General features: G+C 54.1%; 1 protein-coding gene and 1 long non-coding RNA gene across 4 annotated transcripts; one reads left to right on the top strand and one right to left on the bottom strand.

Annotated features, from left to right (window-relative positions):
- Nucleotides 1–7,373: 7,373 nt before the first annotated feature.
- On the bottom strand, nt 7,374–16,113 carry NRN1 (neuritin 1). 2 transcript variants are annotated; one of them, XM_069562643.1, is made up of 3 exons: nt 15,928–16,113; nt 11,790–11,934; nt 7,374–8,547 (listed from the first exon to the last, which is right to left on the bottom strand). In XM_069562643.1, exons 1-3 carry the CDS (start codon nt 15,980–15,982, stop codon nt 8,319–8,321), a joined length of 429 nt encoding a protein of 142 aa, XP_069418744.1. In that variant the 5' UTR covers nt 15,983–16,113; the 3' UTR covers nt 7,374–8,318. The 2 variants fall into 2 exon arrangements, with proteins under 2 accessions (XP_069418744.1, XP_069418743.1); XM_069562642.1 differs by lacking the exon at nt 15,928–16,113 and having other exon boundaries at nt 11,790–12,241.
- Nucleotides 8,989–12,516, top strand: LOC138425057 (uncharacterized). 2 transcript variants are annotated; one of them, XR_011251073.1, is made up of 3 exons: nt 8,989–9,228; nt 10,122–10,175; nt 11,413–12,516. It is a non-coding gene; the product is annotated as an uncharacterized lncRNA (long non-coding RNA). The 2 variants fall into 2 exon arrangements; XR_011251074.1 differs by lacking the exon at nt 8,989–9,228 and adding an exon at nt 9,737–9,950.
- Nucleotides 16,114–21,711: the final 5,598 nt, after the last annotated feature.

The following is a 21,711-nucleotide window of genomic DNA, read 5'->3' as shown; positions in this document are numbered from 1 at the left end:
TTTCCCTGTGTTTCTTTGACTCACTTCCTGTTCTAGACTCCCAGGGCAAGGGACTCATTCCAGGAATTCCACGGAAATTGGACCCACTTCGGCCTTCCCTTGTGGCTCAGCTGGTAAAGAATCCGCTTGCAATGCTGGAGGCCTGGGTTCGATCCCTGGGTTGGGAAGACCCCCTGGAGAAGGGAAAGTCTACCCCCTCCAGTATTCTGGCCTGGAGAATTCCATGGACTGTATAGTCCACGGGGTCGCAAAGAGTCAGACAGGACTGAGTGACTTTCCCTTTCATCCACTTCCTTCTGTCCTCTAGGTCACATACAAAGTTGGAAACCCTACCACCATTAAAAAAGAAAACAAAAATCATCCCAACACCTGATTTTTCCAGGTGATAAGGTGTGTGGCTAAAATTAGATGCTATAATTTATCAAGAGAATAACCACCTGGTGATACGTTCATTTCACTGAAGTCCCGTCAAACCATCTATCTCTGTACATGAACTTCTCATACCTGAGCAGGCCTGTGAGTGACTGGTACAAAAACTAGTAACTCACGGGCCTGTCTCCGAAATTCCTGGAGGAAAAGAAGGCTTTTGCAGCTAAAAGGGACACAACACAGAGGAGAAGATAAAGCTTCTATGCCAACACGTGGTAAAATGTCAGCGCAAGCTTTTGATAGCTTGTCCTTTGAAACTTGGTCCCTGAAGTCTCCTTTCCTTCACACGTGCCACTTCAGCCAGGTTGCCACCATCCCATCCCCATGTACCCCAAAAACTCAGAGAAGGGCCCTGAGCAGATCCCAGCAAGTGTTCTCTGGATACCTGTAACATAAAAAATCAGATTTGTGTTGGATGGGAGGGGAGTTTGGGGGAGAACGGATGCATGTGTGCATATGGCTGAGTCCCCTTGCTGTTCGACTGAAACTATCATTGTCAATCGACAATGCGAATAAAAAATGTAAATAAAATCCCCCCAAATTAGAATTTGTCTGGCTTTTCTGTTTGCAGCTGTGACACATTACCATAAACTTGGTGGCTTAAGCAATGCAAATCTCTAATCTCAGAGTTAGTGCTGAGGGCCAGAATTCTGGCATGGATTTCACTGGTCTAACCTCACCGGGCTGCATGACTTTCTGAAGCTTCCAGGCGAAAATCTGTCTCCTTGCCTTCTCCACTTTCCAGAGGCTGCTCAGATTCCTTGGATCGTGGGCACCTTCCTCCAACCTCAAAGTCAGCAAAGGTAAATGAAGGCCTTCCTACATCCCCTGACCCCGCCCTCTTCTACCTAAAAGACCCTCACGATAATATTGGGTCCTCAGGGGCAACCCAGGCTAACCTCCCTATTCTGAGGTCAACCCATTAGCAACCTACCTCCATCTGCAGCGTTCGCTTTCCTCTGCCACGTTACTAACAGTCACAGGATCCAAGGATTAGCACTCTTTTCAACGTCATTATTCTCCCTATCACAGAACTCCTGTTTCTTTCTTTCTTTCTCACTTGTGCTATCTATCTCGCTTTTGGCTCAAAATAGTAATAGAAACAGCAAAGTGAAGTCTTAAAACAGGTTCCCGAAACAGATGAATGCTCACATTTCAGCTCTGCCTGCTGATTTGGGGCCAATTTCTAACCTCTCTCTAAACCTGTTCCTCATCTGTAAAGTGAGGAGAATGCAATCTCCTACAGAAATTAGTGCAAATATGGGATGATGTTGGCAAAGCTTTAGCATAATGGTTAGTGTGTATTATGTGCTCCTTGAAAGTAAGTTAGATTTTTTGAGGAGCGAAAGAGTAAGTAGGGAAGAGGCAAGAGACAGTGTAATCTAGGTCTCTGTAGCCCCATCCTCCTGGTTTGCTCCCAGTTGGCCTCATTGGATGGAAAAGAGTTCAGCTGTCATTTTGGGGACGCCTCCCTTCCTCTCTCTCCACGCCATTCAGGCCAGGAGTTCCAGCCGTGGTACTGGCCCATGGGTCCATGGGGGGCATGCCTTAGTGGAAGTGGCCGAGTCCCCACTCCACATGCCCTTGGTCCCTGGCCAAGGACAGCAGGATCCACACCCTCGGCTCCAGGGGGTGTGCCTGTTAGATTAGCGAGGAAGTCTGGGGTTTCAGGAATAATTAGGCCTGACTCTGCCCTTGCTAGAGGGAGGAGGACAGAAAGTTTAGCTGGACCTTCCCCACCAGCTGGGTGATGGTGCTGGTGGCAATCAAGGCAGAGGGGGCCCAGAGCACCCGACGCAGAGCTGTGAAGTGTGGCCTCCGGAAAGCCACCAGTCACCTACTGTACGGACAGCCCCAAGAAAGTGTTGACATGTAGTGTTGATGAGGATGTGGGCAAACGAGCCATATACTCTTTGGGAATGTAATCCAACATTAAAAAGATTAAAAGGACATGCACATTTAAAAATAAAAAATAAACACATATACATACCTTCTTGTTCAGCAATCCAAATTTGGGGGGATCTGATCTACTGAAGAAACAAAAATGCTAGTAAATGGAGAAACGTTGTTTCTACAGGAATCTTTATTACAACAATATTTGTAGGACACACAGATAAAACCAGAAAAGCCTGAATGTCCATTGATGGGTGGAAATAAATTGTAGTATGGTTGTCTAAGAAACATTGTGTAACTATTTAAGAGAAGGTTTAGCTGTTTATTTTGAAGAATTAGTAGAAGAGAAGTATATCATAATTCTGTGAAAGTGAAAAAAAAGCCCACCCTCCATATGAGTATACGTCAGGGTGTGTTTTCACGAGCTGGGGAGAGGTGTATGACAATACACATGTTTGTTAACATTAGTGCAGGGTGGGTTAATATTCTTGGCTCTGTGTAGCACTGTATCACATGGCTGATTACAAGGAATGAATTCCTTTTTCTGGTTTAATTTTGAGAGAGTGGTTTAATATAAATGGCGGGGGGCAGGAGTGAAGATGGGGAGGGAAGCTGTAGGGGAGGCTTCTGGAGCAGACCCTTTAGTGTTTCGAGAACTAGGGACCCCAGATTGAGGGTTGGAAAGCAGTGAGGGACAGGGGGCTGGTCTGGGCTCCCATGCCAGGTTGGGTGGGTAGGGTCTAGGGACACAGACCCTGTCCAGAGGCTGACAACTCAGGAAGCTTATTTAGAGCTTCCTGAGAAGATTAGCACAGGCTGGAGCACTGGGTAGCCTGTAGCAAGAGGAAATTAAGTTGCTGGCCTATAAAGGAAGGGGCTTCCCAGGTGGCTCAGTGGAAAAGAACATGCCTGCCAGTGCAGGAGATGTGAGTTGGATCCCTGGGTTGAGAAGATCCCCTGGAGAAGGAAACGGCAACCCACTCCAGTATTCTTGCCTGGGAAATCCCGTGGACAGAGGAGCCTGGCGGGCTACAGTCCACGAAGTCACAAAGCATTAGACGTGACTTAGTGCACACAGGTGCAGGCACACACACACACACGCACACACACACACACATACACACACACACAGAGCTCTATAAAGGAAATGTGCCGCACAGTACTAAAGGTCATAATGAAGCTCTCCACTCCAGATTATTTTAAAGAATTCATTAAGACCATGGGGTTAAGCCTGTGTGGAGGCGGGAGTGAGCAAGAATAATAACACCTAACAGTAGGTAAGAGGCGAGTAGCAGGAAAGTGCTTCGTCTATATCACATTTGAGACAAAGTACAACCGCATGAGGCAGGAATGACCATCCCCAAGGAAAGTGAGGTCTGGAGGGGGTAAGGAGTCCAGCCTTGGTTATGTGGCCAGCGACAGAGCTCTTCTAGCTCCCTGAAGGCGTGTCCTTCCAGGGTGAGAATCTGGATGCAGGGTTTACATGCCTCCTTGCCCCTGTCCTTCCCTCCCCGCACCAGGGCTGAGTGGGGGACATTGCCTTAGTCCGGCTAGGCAGCACGGCTCCCGGTTTCTTTCTTTCTTTCTTCCTGGCTCATTCTATTTATTTTTTTTAAATTTCGTTTTGTTGACGTAGTGTTGATTTATAATCTGTGTTACTGGTGGTCAGTGAAGTGATTCAGATATATGCGTATATTCATTAGTGTAACTTTCCACAATGGTTTATCACCGGATACTGAATAGAATTGCCTGTGCCGTACAGCAGGACCTTTTTGTTTATCCATCCTGTATGTGGTAGTTTGCATCTGCTCATCCCAAACCTCCAGTCCACCTCCCCACCCCACCCCGCCCTCCCTCCTTGGCAATCCCGATTCCCTTCTCGATGGGCCCATTGTTTTCTTTCCAGCATTTGGGTTTGGTACCCAGACTGCCATGGTCCCAGGAGATGCTGTTCTTCTTCCGGGAAAGCTCCGAACTACATCATTGCATAGCTCCTGCCACGCAGGCCTCGGCAGGCGTGGGCAGTGGCCACCAGTGACTCTTGTGAGATCCCCACGGCCAGTGTGCGCGTGGCTCCAGCTGCCCACTCTGTTTTCACACCCAGGCGAGGGGTGAGGCCACAGTCCTTTGATCTCCTTTGGTGGGTGTTGGGAAGGAAGGGAGGGGTGGCCGGGAGCCCTCCCTCAGGCCCCAGGGGACAGGGTGGGGGACTGTTTCAGAGTGTGGACCTCTCCCTCAGGCGCCAGCTGGTCCTGCCAGGATGGAGCCCCTTGTCGGGGGCGGGGAGTGGGAGAGAGAGGAGGGCTGAAGACCTTCCGGAAGCAACTCTGCTAGGCTTGGAGGGAGTTTGGGGAGGGAGAAAAGGCCTCTCTGTCCTGGCCACCCATCCATCGAACTCTGGACTCCTGGTGCTTGCGCTCAGCCTGCCCCGCACCGCGCCCCCACCCCCACCCGCGCGGCAACTAGCCTCTCCCTCCCAGAATCCGTCAGAGTGAAAGAATTTCCAGATACACAGAAAGAAAATCTCCGTGGGGAGCCTCGTGCAGATTCGCTTTTCAGGGAGGTTCCTGAATGAGCACAGGCCGCAGGCTCACCTGTACCCCCGCCTCTGGCCCACAGCTCTGGGGTCTCCAGCCCAAGGCGACTGCCTCCCTCCAGCCCCTCCAGTCGCCCTACTCCAGGTTCAGGTTTCCCCGTCTTTCTCCCAGGCCTGAGTCCTCATTTGGCACGCCCTCGGGCTTCTCCTTCCCTTGCACTTCTCCTCTGCGCCCCCCACACAGCCACCTCCCGAGGGCTCGGGGCTGAGCGGGGACTCTGGAGCGGGCCTCTCTGAGTTTTCCCTGAAGATAACCAAGCATCACACTCAGGTGGGCGGACTCCTGTGTCTTGAGTCTACTTGGTCAGGGGGTGGAGGGTAGGAGGCCCCTTCCCCTGTCCCAGGTCCTCCAGGGCTGGCAGCTAGCGTGCGTGCAGTGCAGTACCGGGCCCAGGTGGTCGGCACGGTAGACCCCATCCCCTTCCTGCTTGATCGTCACTCCTCACCCCCGCCCACCCCCTCTCCGCCTTTGGACTGACTTGCGTTAATACCTCCCTGAGCTGGGATCAGGGCTTACCCCCGATGCTGCTTTAAAAAAAAACAACAACAAACAAAAAAACCCGGTAACACCAGCTAACATATGGAGATGTCATCCTGGTTAAACAAATTACAGTCGAAGACGGCGTGATAATAACTGAACAATCAACGCAACTAGAAGGAGCGGCCTCTAACCCGCCAGGTGCGCCCCGCGAAACTGGGCTCCATCCAGGAGCACGTGAGGATGGGCCCGGGGCCTGAGACAAGGCGAGGGAGCCCCTACGCGGCACCCGGCTTTCGGGAGACTCCGTGGGACGATCCGAGACAGGCTTCCCTCGAGGGCAGCCCCACCTGGGAGGCCGCTGGAGCACCAGGTCCGGCAGACGAGGGCGACGGAGCCCCTCCCTCCTCCTGGTCTCCTTCCAGACCTCGGAAGAGGTCGCTTCTCAGGGGGATGCCCGCGCCGTGGCGGGGGGGGGGGGGGGTGCGTCTTCCATGTGTCCCGAGGGTCTCCCCACTGCCCTCTCACGCCTGGGGAGAACGCCGCTTGCGTTTTCCTTTGGCGAGCAAGGGGCCCAGTGGTGCGCGCTGGTTCGCCCGCGTTTGGGGGGCAGCAAGAGGCATGATTAGGAGGGAAGATGTTAAAACAAGAATGGCCGGTGTAAGCCCTCTTTCTTTCCCTCCCTCCTTCCCTCCCTCATTAAGTAGATTCGTATTTAAAACAGGCTCAGAAATTTTAATTTGAATTCCAGGCGCTGAGCTCAGGTTAGAATCGTGCCATTTATACCGAAAATCACCATCGAAACAACTAGAACCAAGGTCTATTTTACCAAACAGCCAGAGCTCCTTAGTGGGTGACCACTGCGCGCAGGCAGCTAGATCTCGTTGGGTTTGGCTTGAGACTAGGGATGGGCAGGAGAGCTGGCGGGTTGGAGAGGCGGCGGGGGAATATCCCCCGGAGGGGCGGGCGCGGCGCGTGCGTGGACCGGCCGCGCTAATAGATGCCGCGGTTCAGAATCCTCGCCGCTTCCCAGCGCTCCGGGCGCAGGGGCGCATGTGTTGCTGGACTTCAATCCGTGGGGGGGGGAATGCAGATTGCGCTGCGACCCACTGGGTTTGATTTATGAACGGTTACTCCAGCGATTGTTTACACATTGCATTTCAGGGCCCCCGCGCACCCCCTTAGGAGCCGGCGCCGGCACCCGCGGCCGCCTCCGCAGCCTCCTTTGCGGTCCGCCAGCTTCCGCCCCTCCTCCCCTTCCCTCGCCCACCTCCACCCTCACTTTGTCCAGGAAATCCGACTTCGCCGCCCTGGAACCCGGGGACCCACCTTCGGCTCTGCCTCCCGCAGCCTGCTCTCCTCCGGCAGTCCCAGACCCGGGGCTGCTCCTCCGAGTTTACTCGCGGGCCGTTACTTCTCCGTGAGACCACGCGGGCCAAAAATAGGAGACGTGGAAGCAGCTCGCCGGCCGGATCGACGGGGCCCTCGCCGTTTCAGCTGAGCTGTCTTATTAATTATGAAAGGACTCGCCTGATCCCTGCCAGGGACCACGCCTCTGGCCCCTCCGCTGGAGCCCTTAATGGTGGTTCCTCCGAGAGCTGCCTCCGGCCACGACAGAGGAAGCGGCGAGTCGCGAGCAGGGCTCGGCCCGTAGGCCGGTGCTTGGGCTTCTGACCCGCGTGGGTCCGCGTGTGCATTCTCAGAGGCGCCCAAGGCCAGCGCCCCCAAACCTCCCCTAGGAAGAACCCCTGCCTTTTGGCTTACAGAAGTAAAATATAGCTTCCCCTTTCTCTTAAGCAAACACGATTTCAGGGAAGCGGCAAGATGTTCTGGTAACCCAAGGCTTGAGGACTGTAGGTTATCAGATGGCTGGTGAGCTGGTGAATTTACCACCTGGCATCCTGTGTCCCTTCAGGGAACCCCAAGAGAACTCGGCCAAGAAAGCAGGCTTGGGGCAGGAAACAGAGGACACCCCTATTTCAAACAATAACTTTTATTTTATACTTCTCTATACTTTGTAGCAAATCTTTTTTTTTTGCTGAATTTAATTTATAATAAACTTTTTAAATTACATCTCTCTCTTTTTCTTTTAAAATCAAGGCTCTTTTATGTCAAAATCTTTTTTTAACTATATTTTAGATTAACATTTAACATCCCCCCCTTGTGATCTATACCGTTGGATATTCAGGTATTACTGTATGTGGAACAGCTAAAACAAGAGGGAAAACCAAGGCAGTGGACTTCGAAAGATGCATCAACACGAGCAGGTAAAGCTTAACCTTTCAGTGACTTCAGCAGCGTTGCTTCTGGCAGCCTGTACCTCTGACCCGAGGTTTCCTCAACTCCCTCCCTCTCCCCATCGTAGCCTTGAAACACAAGGCCAACCATCTGTCCTTTCACTTTTCTCGAGGAGAAATGTGCAGTGGAAATGATCAAAACAAGATTCTGTGTTAGAAAGACAGTGAGCGTGAATTATTCACGAGATGCTGTTCTGTTCAGTGCATTTCCCTGGCCTTCTCCTCTCCTCTTTCCTGTTAGGAGGAGCCCATCATTGGTCATGTATTCACATGATTAATATAGTAGGCGGCCCAGGGCCGTTCCTGAGATTCTTGTGCCAAAAAAAAAAAAAAAAAAAAGAATGGGGTGGGTTTGCCGTTTTCGTGTTTCTGTGTGAAGACGGACTGAAGCTGAGGTCCGAGTTTGGGCTGTGCTCGCTTGCTCACTGATCGGTAACATTTGGCAAATGAAACACAAGGAACCAAACGAAATCAGAAAGAGAATCAGGATTTCCCACAATTCCCATATGAGTGTTTTCAGCATCACAGAGAATCACAACGTCCCCAAAGAACGTATGGATCTTCCTCTCGGTTTCCGGGAGCATGGCGTGAGTGCGGGCGCGCGCAGGGGGAGCCGACCCGGCGCTCAGAAGGAAAGCCAGGCCGCTAAAGCTGCCGAGAGAGACACCAGGAGCACGGGCAGCGCCGGGAGCAGGGGCCCCGCCGCCCCGTTGCCGCCGCCGCAGAGTTCGAATAAGCTGCCTTGGATGTTGAGATTTTTTGATTCTTTTCTCAGTTTATCCCACATATCTTTCGCCCCTTCTTGGCAATCCGTAAGGGCCGTGACCGTGCAGCTGTGGAAATCCTCCCAGTATCTGGCGAGGAACAGAACAGAGCAGGAGGTTCACTGTGGGCGCGGGCAGAACTCCGGGCCTGCGCCCCGCGAGCGTCCCCCTCGCGGCCCGGCCAAGCTGCCCGCGACCCTCCTCTCTGCAGCCCGGGGCGCCCCCTCTCTCTTCCCTCTACCCCCTCCCCCGGGACCTCGTCCCGTCCCCGGAGCCGCTGTCCAAGGTGGGGCCGCCCCTTCCCGGTCGGGTTCCGCGCCCACGGCGCCGCGCTGGCACCTGGGCCTGCGCTGACAGATTGCGGGCCTCCGCGGGCACAGCTAGGAAAACAGCGCTAAGCCGCGCAAGCTGCCGCGCATTAATGCCTCTCAGCTTGCAGGACGGCCGGCCGGCGCGGCGCGCAGCCCTCCCCGCGGCTCCGCGCCCCCCTCCCCTCGCCCTGCCTTCCCCTCCCTCCGTCTCCAAGCCGCCGCGCCCGCTCGCCTCGGCCTTCCGTCTCCTCCGCTCCGCCTTTTGTCTCCCTCTTTCCTCGTCTCCCTTCTCTCCCCTTCTTTGTCTTCCTCCTTTCTCCTCCCCTCGGGTTTCCCCCCGGGTCCCTTCGTCGCACCCTCCTCTTCCTCGCTCGCTTCGGTCCTCCGCGGCCCCTCGCCTCGCCCTCCCGGCTCGGATCCGGTGCGGAGACGGCCGTCCGCCTCTGCCTCCCCGGAGTCGGTGAGTGCCAGCGCCCGTGCCCCCGGGCCGGCTCCCTCGCCTCCTCCAGTTTCCTTAACCTATAGAGCTCAGGCCCTGGGCGCCTGGTCCCTGCTCTCCCCGACCCCTCACCCACCCCCAGGCCTTTCCTCGGCCCTGGACCCCGCGACCTTCGGGAGGTGGTGCCAGCCCCCCGCCCCCAGGCGCAGGGCCCGGGGCCAGCGTAGAGCCCGCCGCGCCGGCCTTCGAGGGGCCCAGCTCCCGGTCCTCCCTGCTCGCCTCTTCCGGAGCCCGCGCCGTCCTCGGCCGCTCGATCCTCCGGGGCCTGGCTCCTAGCCCCGCCCCCACAACCTTCATCCAATTTGTCCTTTTTTTTTTAATTGTCCCCCTTTTCCTCTGAAAACCCAAAATAGATCTCCAGACTAAATATAATTCCAACCCGTGATCGATTCCTGGGCCGCTGTCTCCTTTCGGGGCTGGGTCGATCCGTGCCGTCTTGCTAACTCCGGTCTGGCTCCCCCTTCGCCAGGGTCCTTGGTGTCAGGTCACCAGCGAGGGCCCTCCACGAAATCTGTGCTTTCTTTCCTCCCCTCCCTCCTTTCTGCTCACCGGCCTGGACTGTAAGCACGCTGAAGGCAGGCTTTGTCCTGGTGTCCAACTCCCAACCCCGTCTTCCGGCTGACAGTCAAGTTATAAACTTCTGTTGGACTGCCTTGAGCTCCGGCTGCTTTCTAATGACCTCCGTGAGTCTCTGATTTATGAGGACTGCAGGGCCTGGGGCACAGGCCTTCCATGTTCCTCAATTTGTAATAAATACTGAGATTTACAGAAATGGAGAGGCCTCAGGACAGCTCTCTGCATAATTACACCTCCCAAAGGACATTTCAATCTCTCCTTTCTTTTTGCATGCCCAGATGGGGACCAGGTCTTCCTGGAAGAGAGATTGGGCAGAGGAGGACAGAATCCAGGTGGGTCTGAGAGGAGGTGGGCTTCCCTGGTGACTCAGATGGTAAAGAATCCGCCTGCAATGCGGGAGACCTGGGTTCGATCTCCGGGTTGGGAAGATCCCCTGGAGGAGGGGTTGGCAACCCACTCCAGTATTTTTGCCTGGAGAATCCCCAGGGACAGAGGAGCCTGGCGGGCTGTAGTCCATGCAGTTGCAGAGTCGGACATGGCTGAGCGACTAAGCACAGGGCACTGAGAGGTGGCCTTAGTGCCACCAACAGAGTGGCTCTCGGCCCAGCTGTGGTCTCTGCCAATTCTGGGAGGGGCCCACCCCATTTCCATTCTCCTGCTAAAGACCCAACAGCTTGGAATAAGCAAATTTGGGCAAACGATGGAGGAATTGAGAGCTGATCTCTATTTACGCTTTTGCCCATCTTTATAGGTACTTTCTTCCCTGTCATCAGACATTTAGGATTAAAACAGGTGTGTGTGCATCCCAGACGCAGCCTTTTGTCCCTTTCCAGATAGGAAAGTAGCAGCCACTTGGCTGCTGTGGCTTCTGGTGACCACCAGGGTATTGAAAGCCTGTAGCAAAATTTACCCCCATCGAACTACTCAGTGCTTAACAAATAACATGCCACCCCCAAGGAATTAGGGAGAGAGGAGGGACCTGAGAGTATACAAAGGAGGGTGCAGAAAGTGGTCACCGCAACCTATGGGAAACAAGGAACACCTTTTGCCTGGGCTTTACGGGAAGGGCCGTGATGGGGGTGGGAAGGGTTACAGCTGTTTTTGAAAAATAAAATGAAAGTGTGTGTGCATGTGTCTTGCAGAAGATGGGGGTATTTCTAAGGTCTGCCTTAGCTGAGATGTGACTGACCCTCCACAGTGCTCTGCTACCCTCATTTGCCAGTGGGAGCTGTGCTTTCTAGCCAGGCTCTGGGCAAACACCCCTGGGCCTTGTTGGGCCCTTAGCGGCCCTGGGCTGGGGATACCTTGCAGATGCAGGAAGGGGGGGTGGTGCGGATAAGCGAGGGAGATAGCTACCCAAAAGCTCCAAATTGGCTCTAAACTCCACAGAGATGGTTACTGGACATGTGGGCAAAGCCATCCACACAAAATAAAATACTTTCAGTTTCTCTCCTCGAAAGAAAAAGAGGGATCTGCACTCACTTGCTGCCAGTGAAGTTTCTTGGCCTGTGCCAGAGCGGAATTGTATTAGAGGAAGGGGACAAAATAGGGGAGTTCCTTTCCTTACAGGCAAACCTGGTGGAACTACCTAAAACACCCCTCAAGCCAAACCAAGTGTCCCGGTTGAAGTGCTCATTCCCGCAGCGGAAGAGGAAGAGGGCCTCAAAGCCTGAAGAGGAGCTTCGAGCAGCTGTCGGTGCCCCCTCGCCCCCGAGTCCGGAGGTTCCAGGGTGTGGATTGCGCGTGCCTCTGTGCACACGGGTCAGGCTGTGGAGCGTGGGACTGGGCCCCAAGGAAAGGATTTTCCTCTGCCCATTCCAAGCCACAGGGTCCCCTTGGACAGGGCAGGCCCCAGCCACGGCCTGAGGGTGGGAGGTGAGGCGCCCTCCCACCTCCACAATGCGCCCCCCAGCACCGAAACCTCGAGCAACAGAGAGGACACTTACGTGCACACGGTCTTGATGTTCGTCTTGTCGTCCAGGCCCTGCGGGTAGTTGGCCATGCTGTCGCCCAGCTTGAGCAAACAGTCTGAAAAGCCCTTAAAGACCGCATCACACTTGCCCGCTGCTCTCACGGCCTGCACCAGGTACGCTGCGGGGAGCAGGGGACACTGGTCAGCGGTGCCACCACCCGGCCCCGGAGCCCCGCAGCCTGCCCGTCGGGACCCAGTGAGCATTGCCCCATCCAGCCGTGTCCAGTGGCGCCCAGGCTCCAAGCGCGCCAGGGCGAAAGGTGAATGAACGGTGGGGCCCGAGAACTTTCGAGCTGCACGCAACCCAGCGTCTTCTGCAGGTGGCCCGCGTGCACAGGTATGGGGGCGGGGGAGTCCAGGCCTTTCCTACCGTGCGACCCCCGCCTGCATCGCTCTCCGCATCTTTTTCCCTCTTCTCACCTCCCCTGCCTCTTTATTTCTTTCTCCTGGCTCCCTGCTTAGCTTCCCCCTAGCCGGCCCATCAAGGCTCTCGAAGTGCGGTTTCCCTTTTGTGAGGTGATGGAGGGGTGTGACGGCACAGTGCAGGGGTGAAGAAGGGGCTGGGAGGCTCAGAGCTGGGCCCCGCAGCCCAGCCGAGTGTCTGTGAACAATCCCTGGGCTTGGGGCCTGCTGCTTAGAGTGGGCGCTGGGCAAGTACTGCTGAATGAATAAACAAATAAATTCTCTGGAAGCCCCCAGCAGCCACCGACTTGGATTGTTTCATTATAACAGGGATTGTCTACTGTGGAGTTCCTAGTGAGGTCCCCGTCTGCACCCCTACACCCCTAGACTGGGAGGGGGAAGGGTGGTCCCGGGCAGTTAGGGCCAGCAGGGTCAGGATGTGTCCGAGCTAGTGACCCTGGGTCACCTCCCCGGAGGCCAGATCCCTGAGGCCGGTCCCTTGCTTCCCTCTGCCTTGCTCAGCTCCTCGGGGAAAACCAGCCCAGCTCCGCCAGCCATCGACGAGGCTCGACCCTTCCTCTCCAAGCCCCAGCTCTGCAGCTGGGGGCCGGGGTGGCTGCCACCAGGGGCTCTCGGCCTCTGGCTCGGGGCTTCCCCCAGAGGGGCGGGGGTCGAAGCCAGAGTGGAGGCAGCAGGTGGAGGAGGAAACTCAGGAGACACCGAGTCCTTGATGCCGGTCTCAGGCCAGCCAAGCCCCAAGGCACGGGACCGAGAGAGAGACGGGCTCCAGGCGGCAGCTGCGCTGCCAAGGCCCTTTCTCTCCATCCCGAGCTGAAGATGCCTAAGCCAGCGGCCAAAAGCACCCTGGGCGCCTGGAGTACGCACGCGAAGCGCAGATCTGCGATGCCGGGCGAGGAAAGGGGAGAGAGGGGCCTCCAGGGCCCGGGCCCTGAGCGCCCGCCGCTTCCAGGCGCCGTTCAGGGCTCCATCGCTCTCGTGTGTCTCCGGGGAGGACCGGACACCTCACCGTTCCCAGCCGCCGGTCCCTGGGCCAGGAGCAGGCTAGGGGGAAGGTGACCGAACCCGCAGAGGCCTCCGAGAGCGCACCATTTGCAAATTGCTGCAGGGAGAGCGGGGCGGGCCTTAAGCTTTCTAATCCGGAACGGGAAGCTCGGGCCGATACGTCAACCTTCGTCAATCTCCCGGTCCCCTCACGAAATAGCAAGAGCCCCTGGACTGCAGTATCAGCTAGAACACTGAGCTAGAATGAAGGAATAAACGAATTTTTTTTTCTAACAGAACGAGGGCGGATGAAATGAGCCTTGCGCGGCGTCCCCTGTAAACCACACCGCAAGCGCTGCTTTGCGGCGAGCAAAGGAAATAAAATACGGTCCATCCTCTCTCCCTGGCCCCCAATCTCTTCTCACCTTCACCCGCAAAACTTGGAGGCGAAAAAGCAGCCCCTAAGATGCACTGACAATATTTTAAAGGGAAACTGGGTTCTCTGGGGTCACGGAGCGGGCTGGGGGGGACGCGGGAAGCGCTTCTGTTGTGATATGTTTTCAGGGGCTGCTGGAAAACCTTCCACAGCGCGCATGTGTGTGTGCGCGCGCGTGTAAAATAAGTCGTGAAAATTTCTGTCTTTTGCAACTCGGACTCCTCGGTCTCTATTTGGCTGGGGAGGCCGGGGGCTTGCCCCTGGGCGCGTTTGGAAGGCTCCTGCATCGGGGCAGGTGTCAGTCCAGGCCGCCCTGCTGTCCTTCCTGAGCCCTGGCTCACCGAGGCTCCGGCGGGTGACCTGGGCTACTTCTCTGTCCTCCACCGTGTCCGTGTCTTGTGCCCTTTCCCTCCGCTCATTCATTTGTTCGACCTCTCATTCATTCCAAACTTCCTCCCGCCTAGTCTTCACTCGCCTTCACCACCCCTCCACCTCCCCGTCTTTGCCCAGCCCCCATTTTTCTTGCCAAATGTCAGTGATTTGGGACAGCTCCCAGCCATGAATTAATAAAGATCGAGCCTCCGGTTCGGGAAAGGGCAGGCATTCGGGAACAAACATGCTCAGTTTTAATTCCACAGCCAACAAATGGTCATTTCCCGGCCGAGGTTAATGTGTTTCAAGCGTATTTCACATGCACAGTCTCCGTTCAAAGTAAGGTTATTTTTCACAGGCAATGCAGAGTCCCAAACCTTTGGCGATTACAAGCCCTATATAAAAAACAACTGCTGTCTTGCTCTCTAAAAATCTGCAGTCATTGCAAAAACCACATCCACTTATTTCCAAGATCTAAGGGATTTGTTGCAATCAGAAATGTTCTTTATTTATTGCAGCTCTTTGCATGAATGTCAAAGATTCAAAACATCAAATCGTTTCTTGGAATTAAAGGAAATGCCGCCGACATCCTGCATCTGTACACTCTAAAATCCCTACAATGTTCATGCAGAAAAGAAAATCAGATTCTGAAAATTCTGTCAAATGCATAAAAACCTATTGCAAAGAATCCATGTTAATGTCTAGATAACTCCAAAGCCTGTTTGTTCCACATTTCTCATGAAGAAGAATGTTATGCATTTCATCTCTTGCCCCAACCAAACCAATTCCCTAAAGCAACCCCCTCCCGCAATACTGCAAGGATTTGTCTGCAAAGAATGCTACAGCCTCAAATGAAAGGAGCCAACAATTCCCTCCTCTCCAGAAAACCCATTTGAAGAGTTTCTATTTTTTCTCTTGTCCATTCTATTAATAATCTGCTTCACTTTCACTTTGAGGCTACATTAATTAATGCTCTGACCCAGCAACAGAGAAGGGAGTTTTCTCGTGTTCCCTTCCATTACTCCTCCTTCATTTTGGATGGAAAAAAATAGGAACTTTCAAAAGCCCCAACGACAGTGGAACTAGGACTCAAGGCTCCTTAACATGAAATGGGGACTATGGGAATCCATCCATAAGCAATCCCAAACTAGCAAAAATTACAAACACCCAACACCACCCATTGCAAACACTTCTTAACCCCTTCCTGTATGTAACACACAGATGCCTGTGTGGAAAAGAAGAGGCAAATGTGCATAGAAAATTATATCCATATATATTTAGCTGAACTCAAGCTCCTTAATGATAAGCGTATTAAAAGATATACTCTGGGGTTTCCTATCATACTCAATGTGCCCCCTAGCCCTGTCTGAGCTGCCCGATGTGAACGCTGCAGTTAGGATATGGGGAGGGGGGGCGGGAGAATGACAAAGTTCTAAATGCAGCAGTCTGAGCCCCAGAATATCTTTGCATTCTGCACATAAACTTTCCAGTTCTAGCTGCCTAGCCATCTTGTTCCTGCATTCACCTTTCGACCCTTCAAAATAAAGCCTTGCAGTATGGCAGGGAGCAATGCATTTCCCCAAAGCGCACAAACCTGGTGCACCCAAGAGAAAGAAGCAAATACGGACGGACGTGCGCTTTGTAAAAAGAGGGGACAGCCCCTCCAGAAAACAGCCGGCCGCACACACTTCCTGGCGAATATTTGGAGTCTCTCTCTTTCTTTTTTAGCAAAACCAACCCGGGACGCGCCAGTCCCTAGGAGCCGATGCCCCCATCCCTGGGGTTTGCCAGCTTCTCCGCACCCGCCGGCGACCGCGGGCCAGTCGGTCCCCCCGGGTGCCTCGGGCCCGGCCACCCGCCGCCCGCCGCCCTCTGCGAGCCCGGCCCGCCGTCCACTTACCTATTTGCACCGCGAGGATCAGTGAAATATATCTGCCGTTCAACTTAAGTCCCATCCTACGTTTAGTCAAACCATTTGCGACCGCAGACCTTTAAATAGTTAGTTTGGAGAACGCGGGGGAAAGCTGAAAAATAGGCATTGCCAACAAGTTCCAGGAGCGACGGAGACTTTATGTACGGGGAAGGCAGAGGGAGGAGAGAAAGAGAGGGAGCGAGGAAGGGAGAGAAAGAGAGAGAGAGAGGCCGAGGGAGGGGGAGAGCTGGGAATGGTTCACTCCATTAGGAGGGGGCGGAGGAAGTACAGCCTCACGCCCACGAGCCGGCCTGACGTGGGGGATGACACGGAACGATTTTTTTTTTTAAATAAAGACACCTTGGTAGAGAATCGCCATTTATAGTCATCAGCAGCTCGAATTAATCAGTTATCTCCAATTAATGTGCTGTCCGAAGAGTTCTCGCCTCCCGGGGGTGGGGGGGGGACCACTTCCCCAGCTCGGCGGCCATCCCCGCCTCCTCGCTGTTCCCGGGGCCCCCCCAACCCCGCCCCCTCTCTGCGCAGAACCGGGGCTCCCTCTCCCCTCCCCGCCTGCAGCCGGGTAGTCCTGGCGCGCCCACTCGATTGTTTCAGCCCGCTCCTCCACCAGTTCCTGGGCTAATCCAGCCCCCTCCCTACGTTGCAGCGGGGTTCAGAGGAGCGGGAGCTGGAGGGGAAAACAGCTCAGCTCTAAGAATCTGATACCCCCACCTGCCCCCTGTGCTGGCCTGCTCGCGTTCTCCAGCCCTGCGGCTGGGCTCGGGGGCACGGTCTGGAGCGCGTGAGCACACACGCACACACACGCGCGTGCCCGCGAGCCCAGCGGAGCGCTCCAGACCCTCCCGCGCGCAGGGCCCGGAGCGCGCGCACACGCCGGGGCCCCGGGGTTTACTCTGCCCCTGCGGGGCCCCTGAAATGTGCACCGCGTGCCCTCCGTGATGCCCGCGCAGGCAAGAGGCCGCTTCTAGAGACGCTGCATCACATATCTTGGGGAGCGGGGAGAGCCGGCAGGAAGGAGCTCTGCAAAGGCGACTTTCGGATCAAGGGATTTACTAACTCTCAGACCTTTGGGAAATTTCCGAGGCCATCACCAGTGTGAGGGGTTCCTTCTGATCCTGATGCGCCTCTTGAGGTTTTGTTGTTGTTGTTGTTGGGCCGCACAAACACGCGCACACGTACCTCACGTACGCACACGCACACCCGGTCCACACACACCTGCACTGTTCGGTGCTCTGGCGCACACCCTTGTAGACGCAGCCTTCTCTGCAACCAAGCGCTTCTGCAGCTGCGCCTGTGCTCCTGAGAGGTGCTGTTACCCAGCAGCGTGAGTTAAGGATGAGGCGTTCTTCCTAAACGCCGTTAAGCTTTGGTTTCCTTCCCTTTCTCTGCACCAAGAGAAGCCTAAACTCTAGCTTCTTTCATCACATGCTAAGGAAGGAGTCGGCCAACTTTAAGCGCATGAAGAGAAAAAAGAAATGAAAAATGAAAATGACCCCTTAAATCTCCCCAAATTACAGGAGAAAACGAGATGTTAAGTGAGCAGTAGCTATGCGTGGTTAAGGTGACATCGAGTCGAATTCACTTTCCCCCGGAGCCGCGCCATCGGCGCTCGCGTCTCTTCGGGGATGCAGAGACGGGGAAAGGGCAAGAAGGGGCGAAAGAAGGGCGGTGGAGGGTGACGCGCTAAAGGGGAGCGCGGGGCCTGACTGCGGCACCGTGTGACTGCACAAGGTGGGCCCTTACCCGCACCCGCCGGATCCCGCACCCAGAGGTGGGGGCCTGGGGGCGGGGCCCCGTATCCCACCCTCCCTGACATCTCCAGGCCTGCGGTCTGGGCGGCCGGGCCGGGTCGGGGGGCGCGCCTTTCCAGTGTCCCGGAGCCTTGTGGTCGCCCCGGGTGTTTCCTTTCCTTGCGCAGGGAGGGCGCCTGGAGGAGCCGAAAACGTGGGCAGCGGGGGGCGGGGCGGGGGCCGGTGGCGAGAGGGGGGTGTCCCTGGGACCCGCCCCCCACGCCCTCCAATGGCGAGGCGAGAGGTTGGTCCGAGGGGCGGGGCCTCGGGGAGCCGCCGCAGGCCCCGCCCACAGCTCGGCCCCGCCCACAGCTCCGCCCCACCCCCGGGGCCCCACGCGCGCGCCCCGGCCCCGCTCGGCCCAGACTTGGGGCGCCCGAGCCCGGCCCAGATTGCTGCGAGGCCCGCGGTGGGGGGCGGCGGGAAAAGGATATATTTGTCCTCAACGTCCTTGCCTTTTTTCCTGCCCACCCACTCAGGAGCTTCCAAGAGTGCCCTGGGATTTCCTCCTCCCCACCCCCTGTCATCCGAACTTGGGGCGCTGGGGGCGTGCGAGCAGGCAGAGCTGAAGGCCTAAATAAAGCAGAGTGAAGTCGGGGGGCGGGGGTGCGGGCGGCCTGCGCATGCGCACAGCCGCCAGCGTCTGGTGGGCGCCTGCTGAGGGGGAAGGGGCGCCGCCCCTGGGACCCCGCGGGCCTTCTCTCCACTTTCGTTCACTTTCGCCTAGCCTCCCCTCGCTGCTGTGGGTCGTTTGGAAAGTGAGAGTAGAGTCAGTACCACGCATTAATGATATGGGGTGAATGGCTGAAAGCAGATGCTGGTTTTTAAAAAATTATTTATTTTTAAAAGTCCAGGTCGTTCTGCAATTGGTACTGTTTGCGAGGCTGTTTCCCCCAAATTCTTAGTTAAAGGATAACGAAATCCCTAGTTACCAACGCATGCTGGCTGTTTGCGAACATTGCGGGCAATACCCACGGTAGAAGGTGGACTTGGAGAAAGTTTCCTCCTTTCTTTTTGTAATTTGAAACGTCCACTCCACATCATACTTGAGGCGAAAGAGCAGTGGACTAGAGTGGGAAGACGCAGGTAACCAGGCCTTGTGTGGTCAGTTCCGTGATAACCGGCCCTTGTCGGTCCCCCGCCCCCCGTCCCCCGCCCCCCGGCGCCCCCCCTCCCCCGCCTCCCGGCGCCCCCCCTCCCCGGCGCCCCCCCTCCCCGCAGCCACGCCCGCCCGCCCGCCCCTGCTTCTCTGAGCTGCGGTCTGGTGATCTGAAAAACGGAGGAGATCGGACTAGGTGATCTCCAAGGTGGTTTTCACCTTCGGGGTTTTGTGAACAGGAGGTTTTCTAGAATACTGTGGAGGTGCCCCCCAAGGAATAAAGGATGCTAGTTACAGGCGCCTTCTTGTAGAGAACATGTTTCCTTTTGATAAATCATTTCATTTAAACTTAAAGAAACAAATACTATTCAGGATAAGATAAAAAAAAAAGTCAGTGGTGCTGTTTGGATCTACATATCAAATTGAACCAGAGGTACCTCTGGAAGTCAGTCTGCATAATTAAGACGTGAATATGCAAAACTCCCTGTCCCCAAGTCTACCAGGAAGAGACCATGGTCTCTAAGTCTGGTTGGCACTCCCTTTCTTTCTCAGTTGGCGGTCCTGAAGCCCCGTCTCAGCGGCAGGCAGGGTTCCACACACACGTAGCCACCTGATGAGGGTGCGAGTGTCCTGGCATTGGCAACGGGGCAGAGCTCTGAGCAGTCCATGTCCCAGCTCTCTCTACCAGTCCACCATAAGTGGACCTTCCAGATGCTGCCACTTAAAAAAAAAAAAAAGCCTTTGAAATTATTTGCAAGAGCAATTGCCAGAGCAATTGTTAGGAAATTCTACCTTTTCATGGGTCAGAAAAAAAATCCATTGCTAAATGTTAAAATGGGCTGGTCTAACAGTGCATGCCGCTCGTAAATTTAGTCTGTCATTTTTATGTTCTTTGCTGTTGCTTAGTCGCTAAGTCATGTCTGACTCTTTTGCAGCCCTGTGGACTGTAGCCCGTCTCTGTCCATGGGATTTGTCTGTAGGCTCCTCTGTCCATGGGATTCTCTAGCCAAGAATACTGGAGTGGGTTGCCATTCCCTTCTCCAGAGGATCTTCCTGACCCAGGGACTGAACCCCTGGTCTCCTGCATTAGCAGGTGGATTCTTTACCACAGAGCCACCAGGGAAGCTCTGTCATTTTTATTCCTTTAACTAAAATCCTTAATCAAAATACAACTATGAACGTATATGTCTTTTTAATTTAAAAACCGACAACTACACCATATTGAAATATGTATATGAATTAACATATACAGGGGGAGGGAATTTTTGCAGACGTCTGTTGCTAGGGGGCCTAATAAAAATCAGCTTTGAGAGGCTTGCATCTACTGCTTGGTAAGGTGACTTTTCATGTTTGATCATCACTTTAAAGTTAGTTGAAACTTCTAGGGCTTAAATATATGACCAGCTGAAGAAATTTGACTTTGGTGCAGAAATCTGAATCCTGGGAGCAAATGTTATGTTTGAAATGTATGTGTGTGATTAGCTTCGTACTTAATAATACATATTTTATTTTTAAAAAATCAACATTTTTGTTATGAAATATACACACAGAGCCATGCCCAAAACAAAGAGGCAGAGGTCACAAAACAAAGGTGTGCTTGATCATAAATCGAATTATCTGTGTGGTCCTCATTCACACTGAAACAGTGCAGACAGCTAAAATGCAAGGTGTCTTCCTAGGTACGATCCTCAGTCAAAAAATCAGAGAAACTGTCAGGACAGTTAGCAACATCTGATTGCAGTTTGTGAACTGGACATCAGTTGGTACTGATGTTGATTTCCCAGTTGGAGAGTTGCATAGTGATCACAGGCAAGATCGTCCTCGCTTTGGGGGTTCACACACTGGAGTACTTAGGGGAGATGAGACATCATATGTGTGGCTTGTTCTCTTAAGGTTCAGAAAAGGAATAGCGATAATGGGGATGAATAGGCAGTCATGGAAGAACGCAGCCAAGTGTTAAACCCAGGGAGTCTTTGGATGAAGGTATGTGGGAGCTTTTTGTAATGCTCTGGCTACTTTTCTTTATGTTTAAAGTTATTTCAATTTAATTATTTAAAAAATCTATTCTAGGTGGCTTAAGGACTTGAATAGTCTCCCCCCACAATCTTTTAAAACTAAATGAAATATATAGATGAATATTCTTAAATTTTTATTTATTTAGCTGCACCAGGATCATAAGTTGCAGCATCTGAACTCTTAGTTGAAGCAGGTGGGATCTAATCCCCTGACCAGGGGTCAAAGCTGTGCCCCCTGCGCTGGAAGTGTGGGGTCTTAACCACTGGACCATCGGGAAAGTCCCTCTTAAACCTTAAATAAGCATACAGAGCACAAACTGGAAGAGATTAATACATTTGACCATAATAAATGAAAAACTTTTTTTCACCAAGTAACACCTTAAAGGAAATGAAAGGATACATTACCCAAATCATCAAGATTGGTATCAAGAACTAAAGAATTCCTTAGACCACACACACACACACACACACACACACACACACACGCACACACACCTTGAAATAAAACCAAGCGAAGGACATGAAAAGGTATTTCACAGAAGAGAAAGCATGTATGGTTTATCACAGGAATGTAAGCAAAACTGGCTTAATGTTCACAGTGCTCAGTGTCTCGGGGCCTTTGGCCTCCTGAGAGCCTTTCCTTCTGGGATGACCTCACCCTGGTCCATCTGATGTTTTCTTACCACTGCACTCAGACCAAACAGTCGTGGAGGGGGGCACTTCAGAAATGAGGGGCCTTCTTCTCAGCGAGTCTTCTTGGGGAGTGACAGCGTGTGACCCGTTTCCCCCCCCACCCCCACCCCGGGGGGATGTTGGCCTGGTTTGCCTGGCTGGCCAGGTGTCTCTC

The sequence above is a fragment of the Ovis canadensis genome, chromosome 20, assembly GCF_042477335.2.
Source record: "Ovis canadensis isolate MfBH-ARS-UI-01 breed Bighorn chromosome 20, ARS-UI_OviCan_v2, whole genome shotgun sequence".
Classification (NCBI taxonomy): Eukaryota; Metazoa; Chordata; class Mammalia; order Artiodactyla; family Bovidae; genus Ovis; species Ovis canadensis.
This window is presented reverse-complemented; position numbering and strand designations above follow the sequence as displayed.

What these genes read in the sequence shown, in the direction of transcription:
- NRN1 (XM_069562642.1), bottom strand. Translation starts at nt 12,019, where the DNA reads ATGCTCACTGGGTCCCGACGGGCAGGCTGCGGGGCTCCGGGGCCGGGT. An exon ending in AACATCAAGACCGTGTGCAC is followed by an intron (nt 8,548 to 11,789) that starts GTAAGTGTCCTC and finishes GTTCCTCGCCAG; the next exon opens with ATACTGGGAGGATTTCCACA.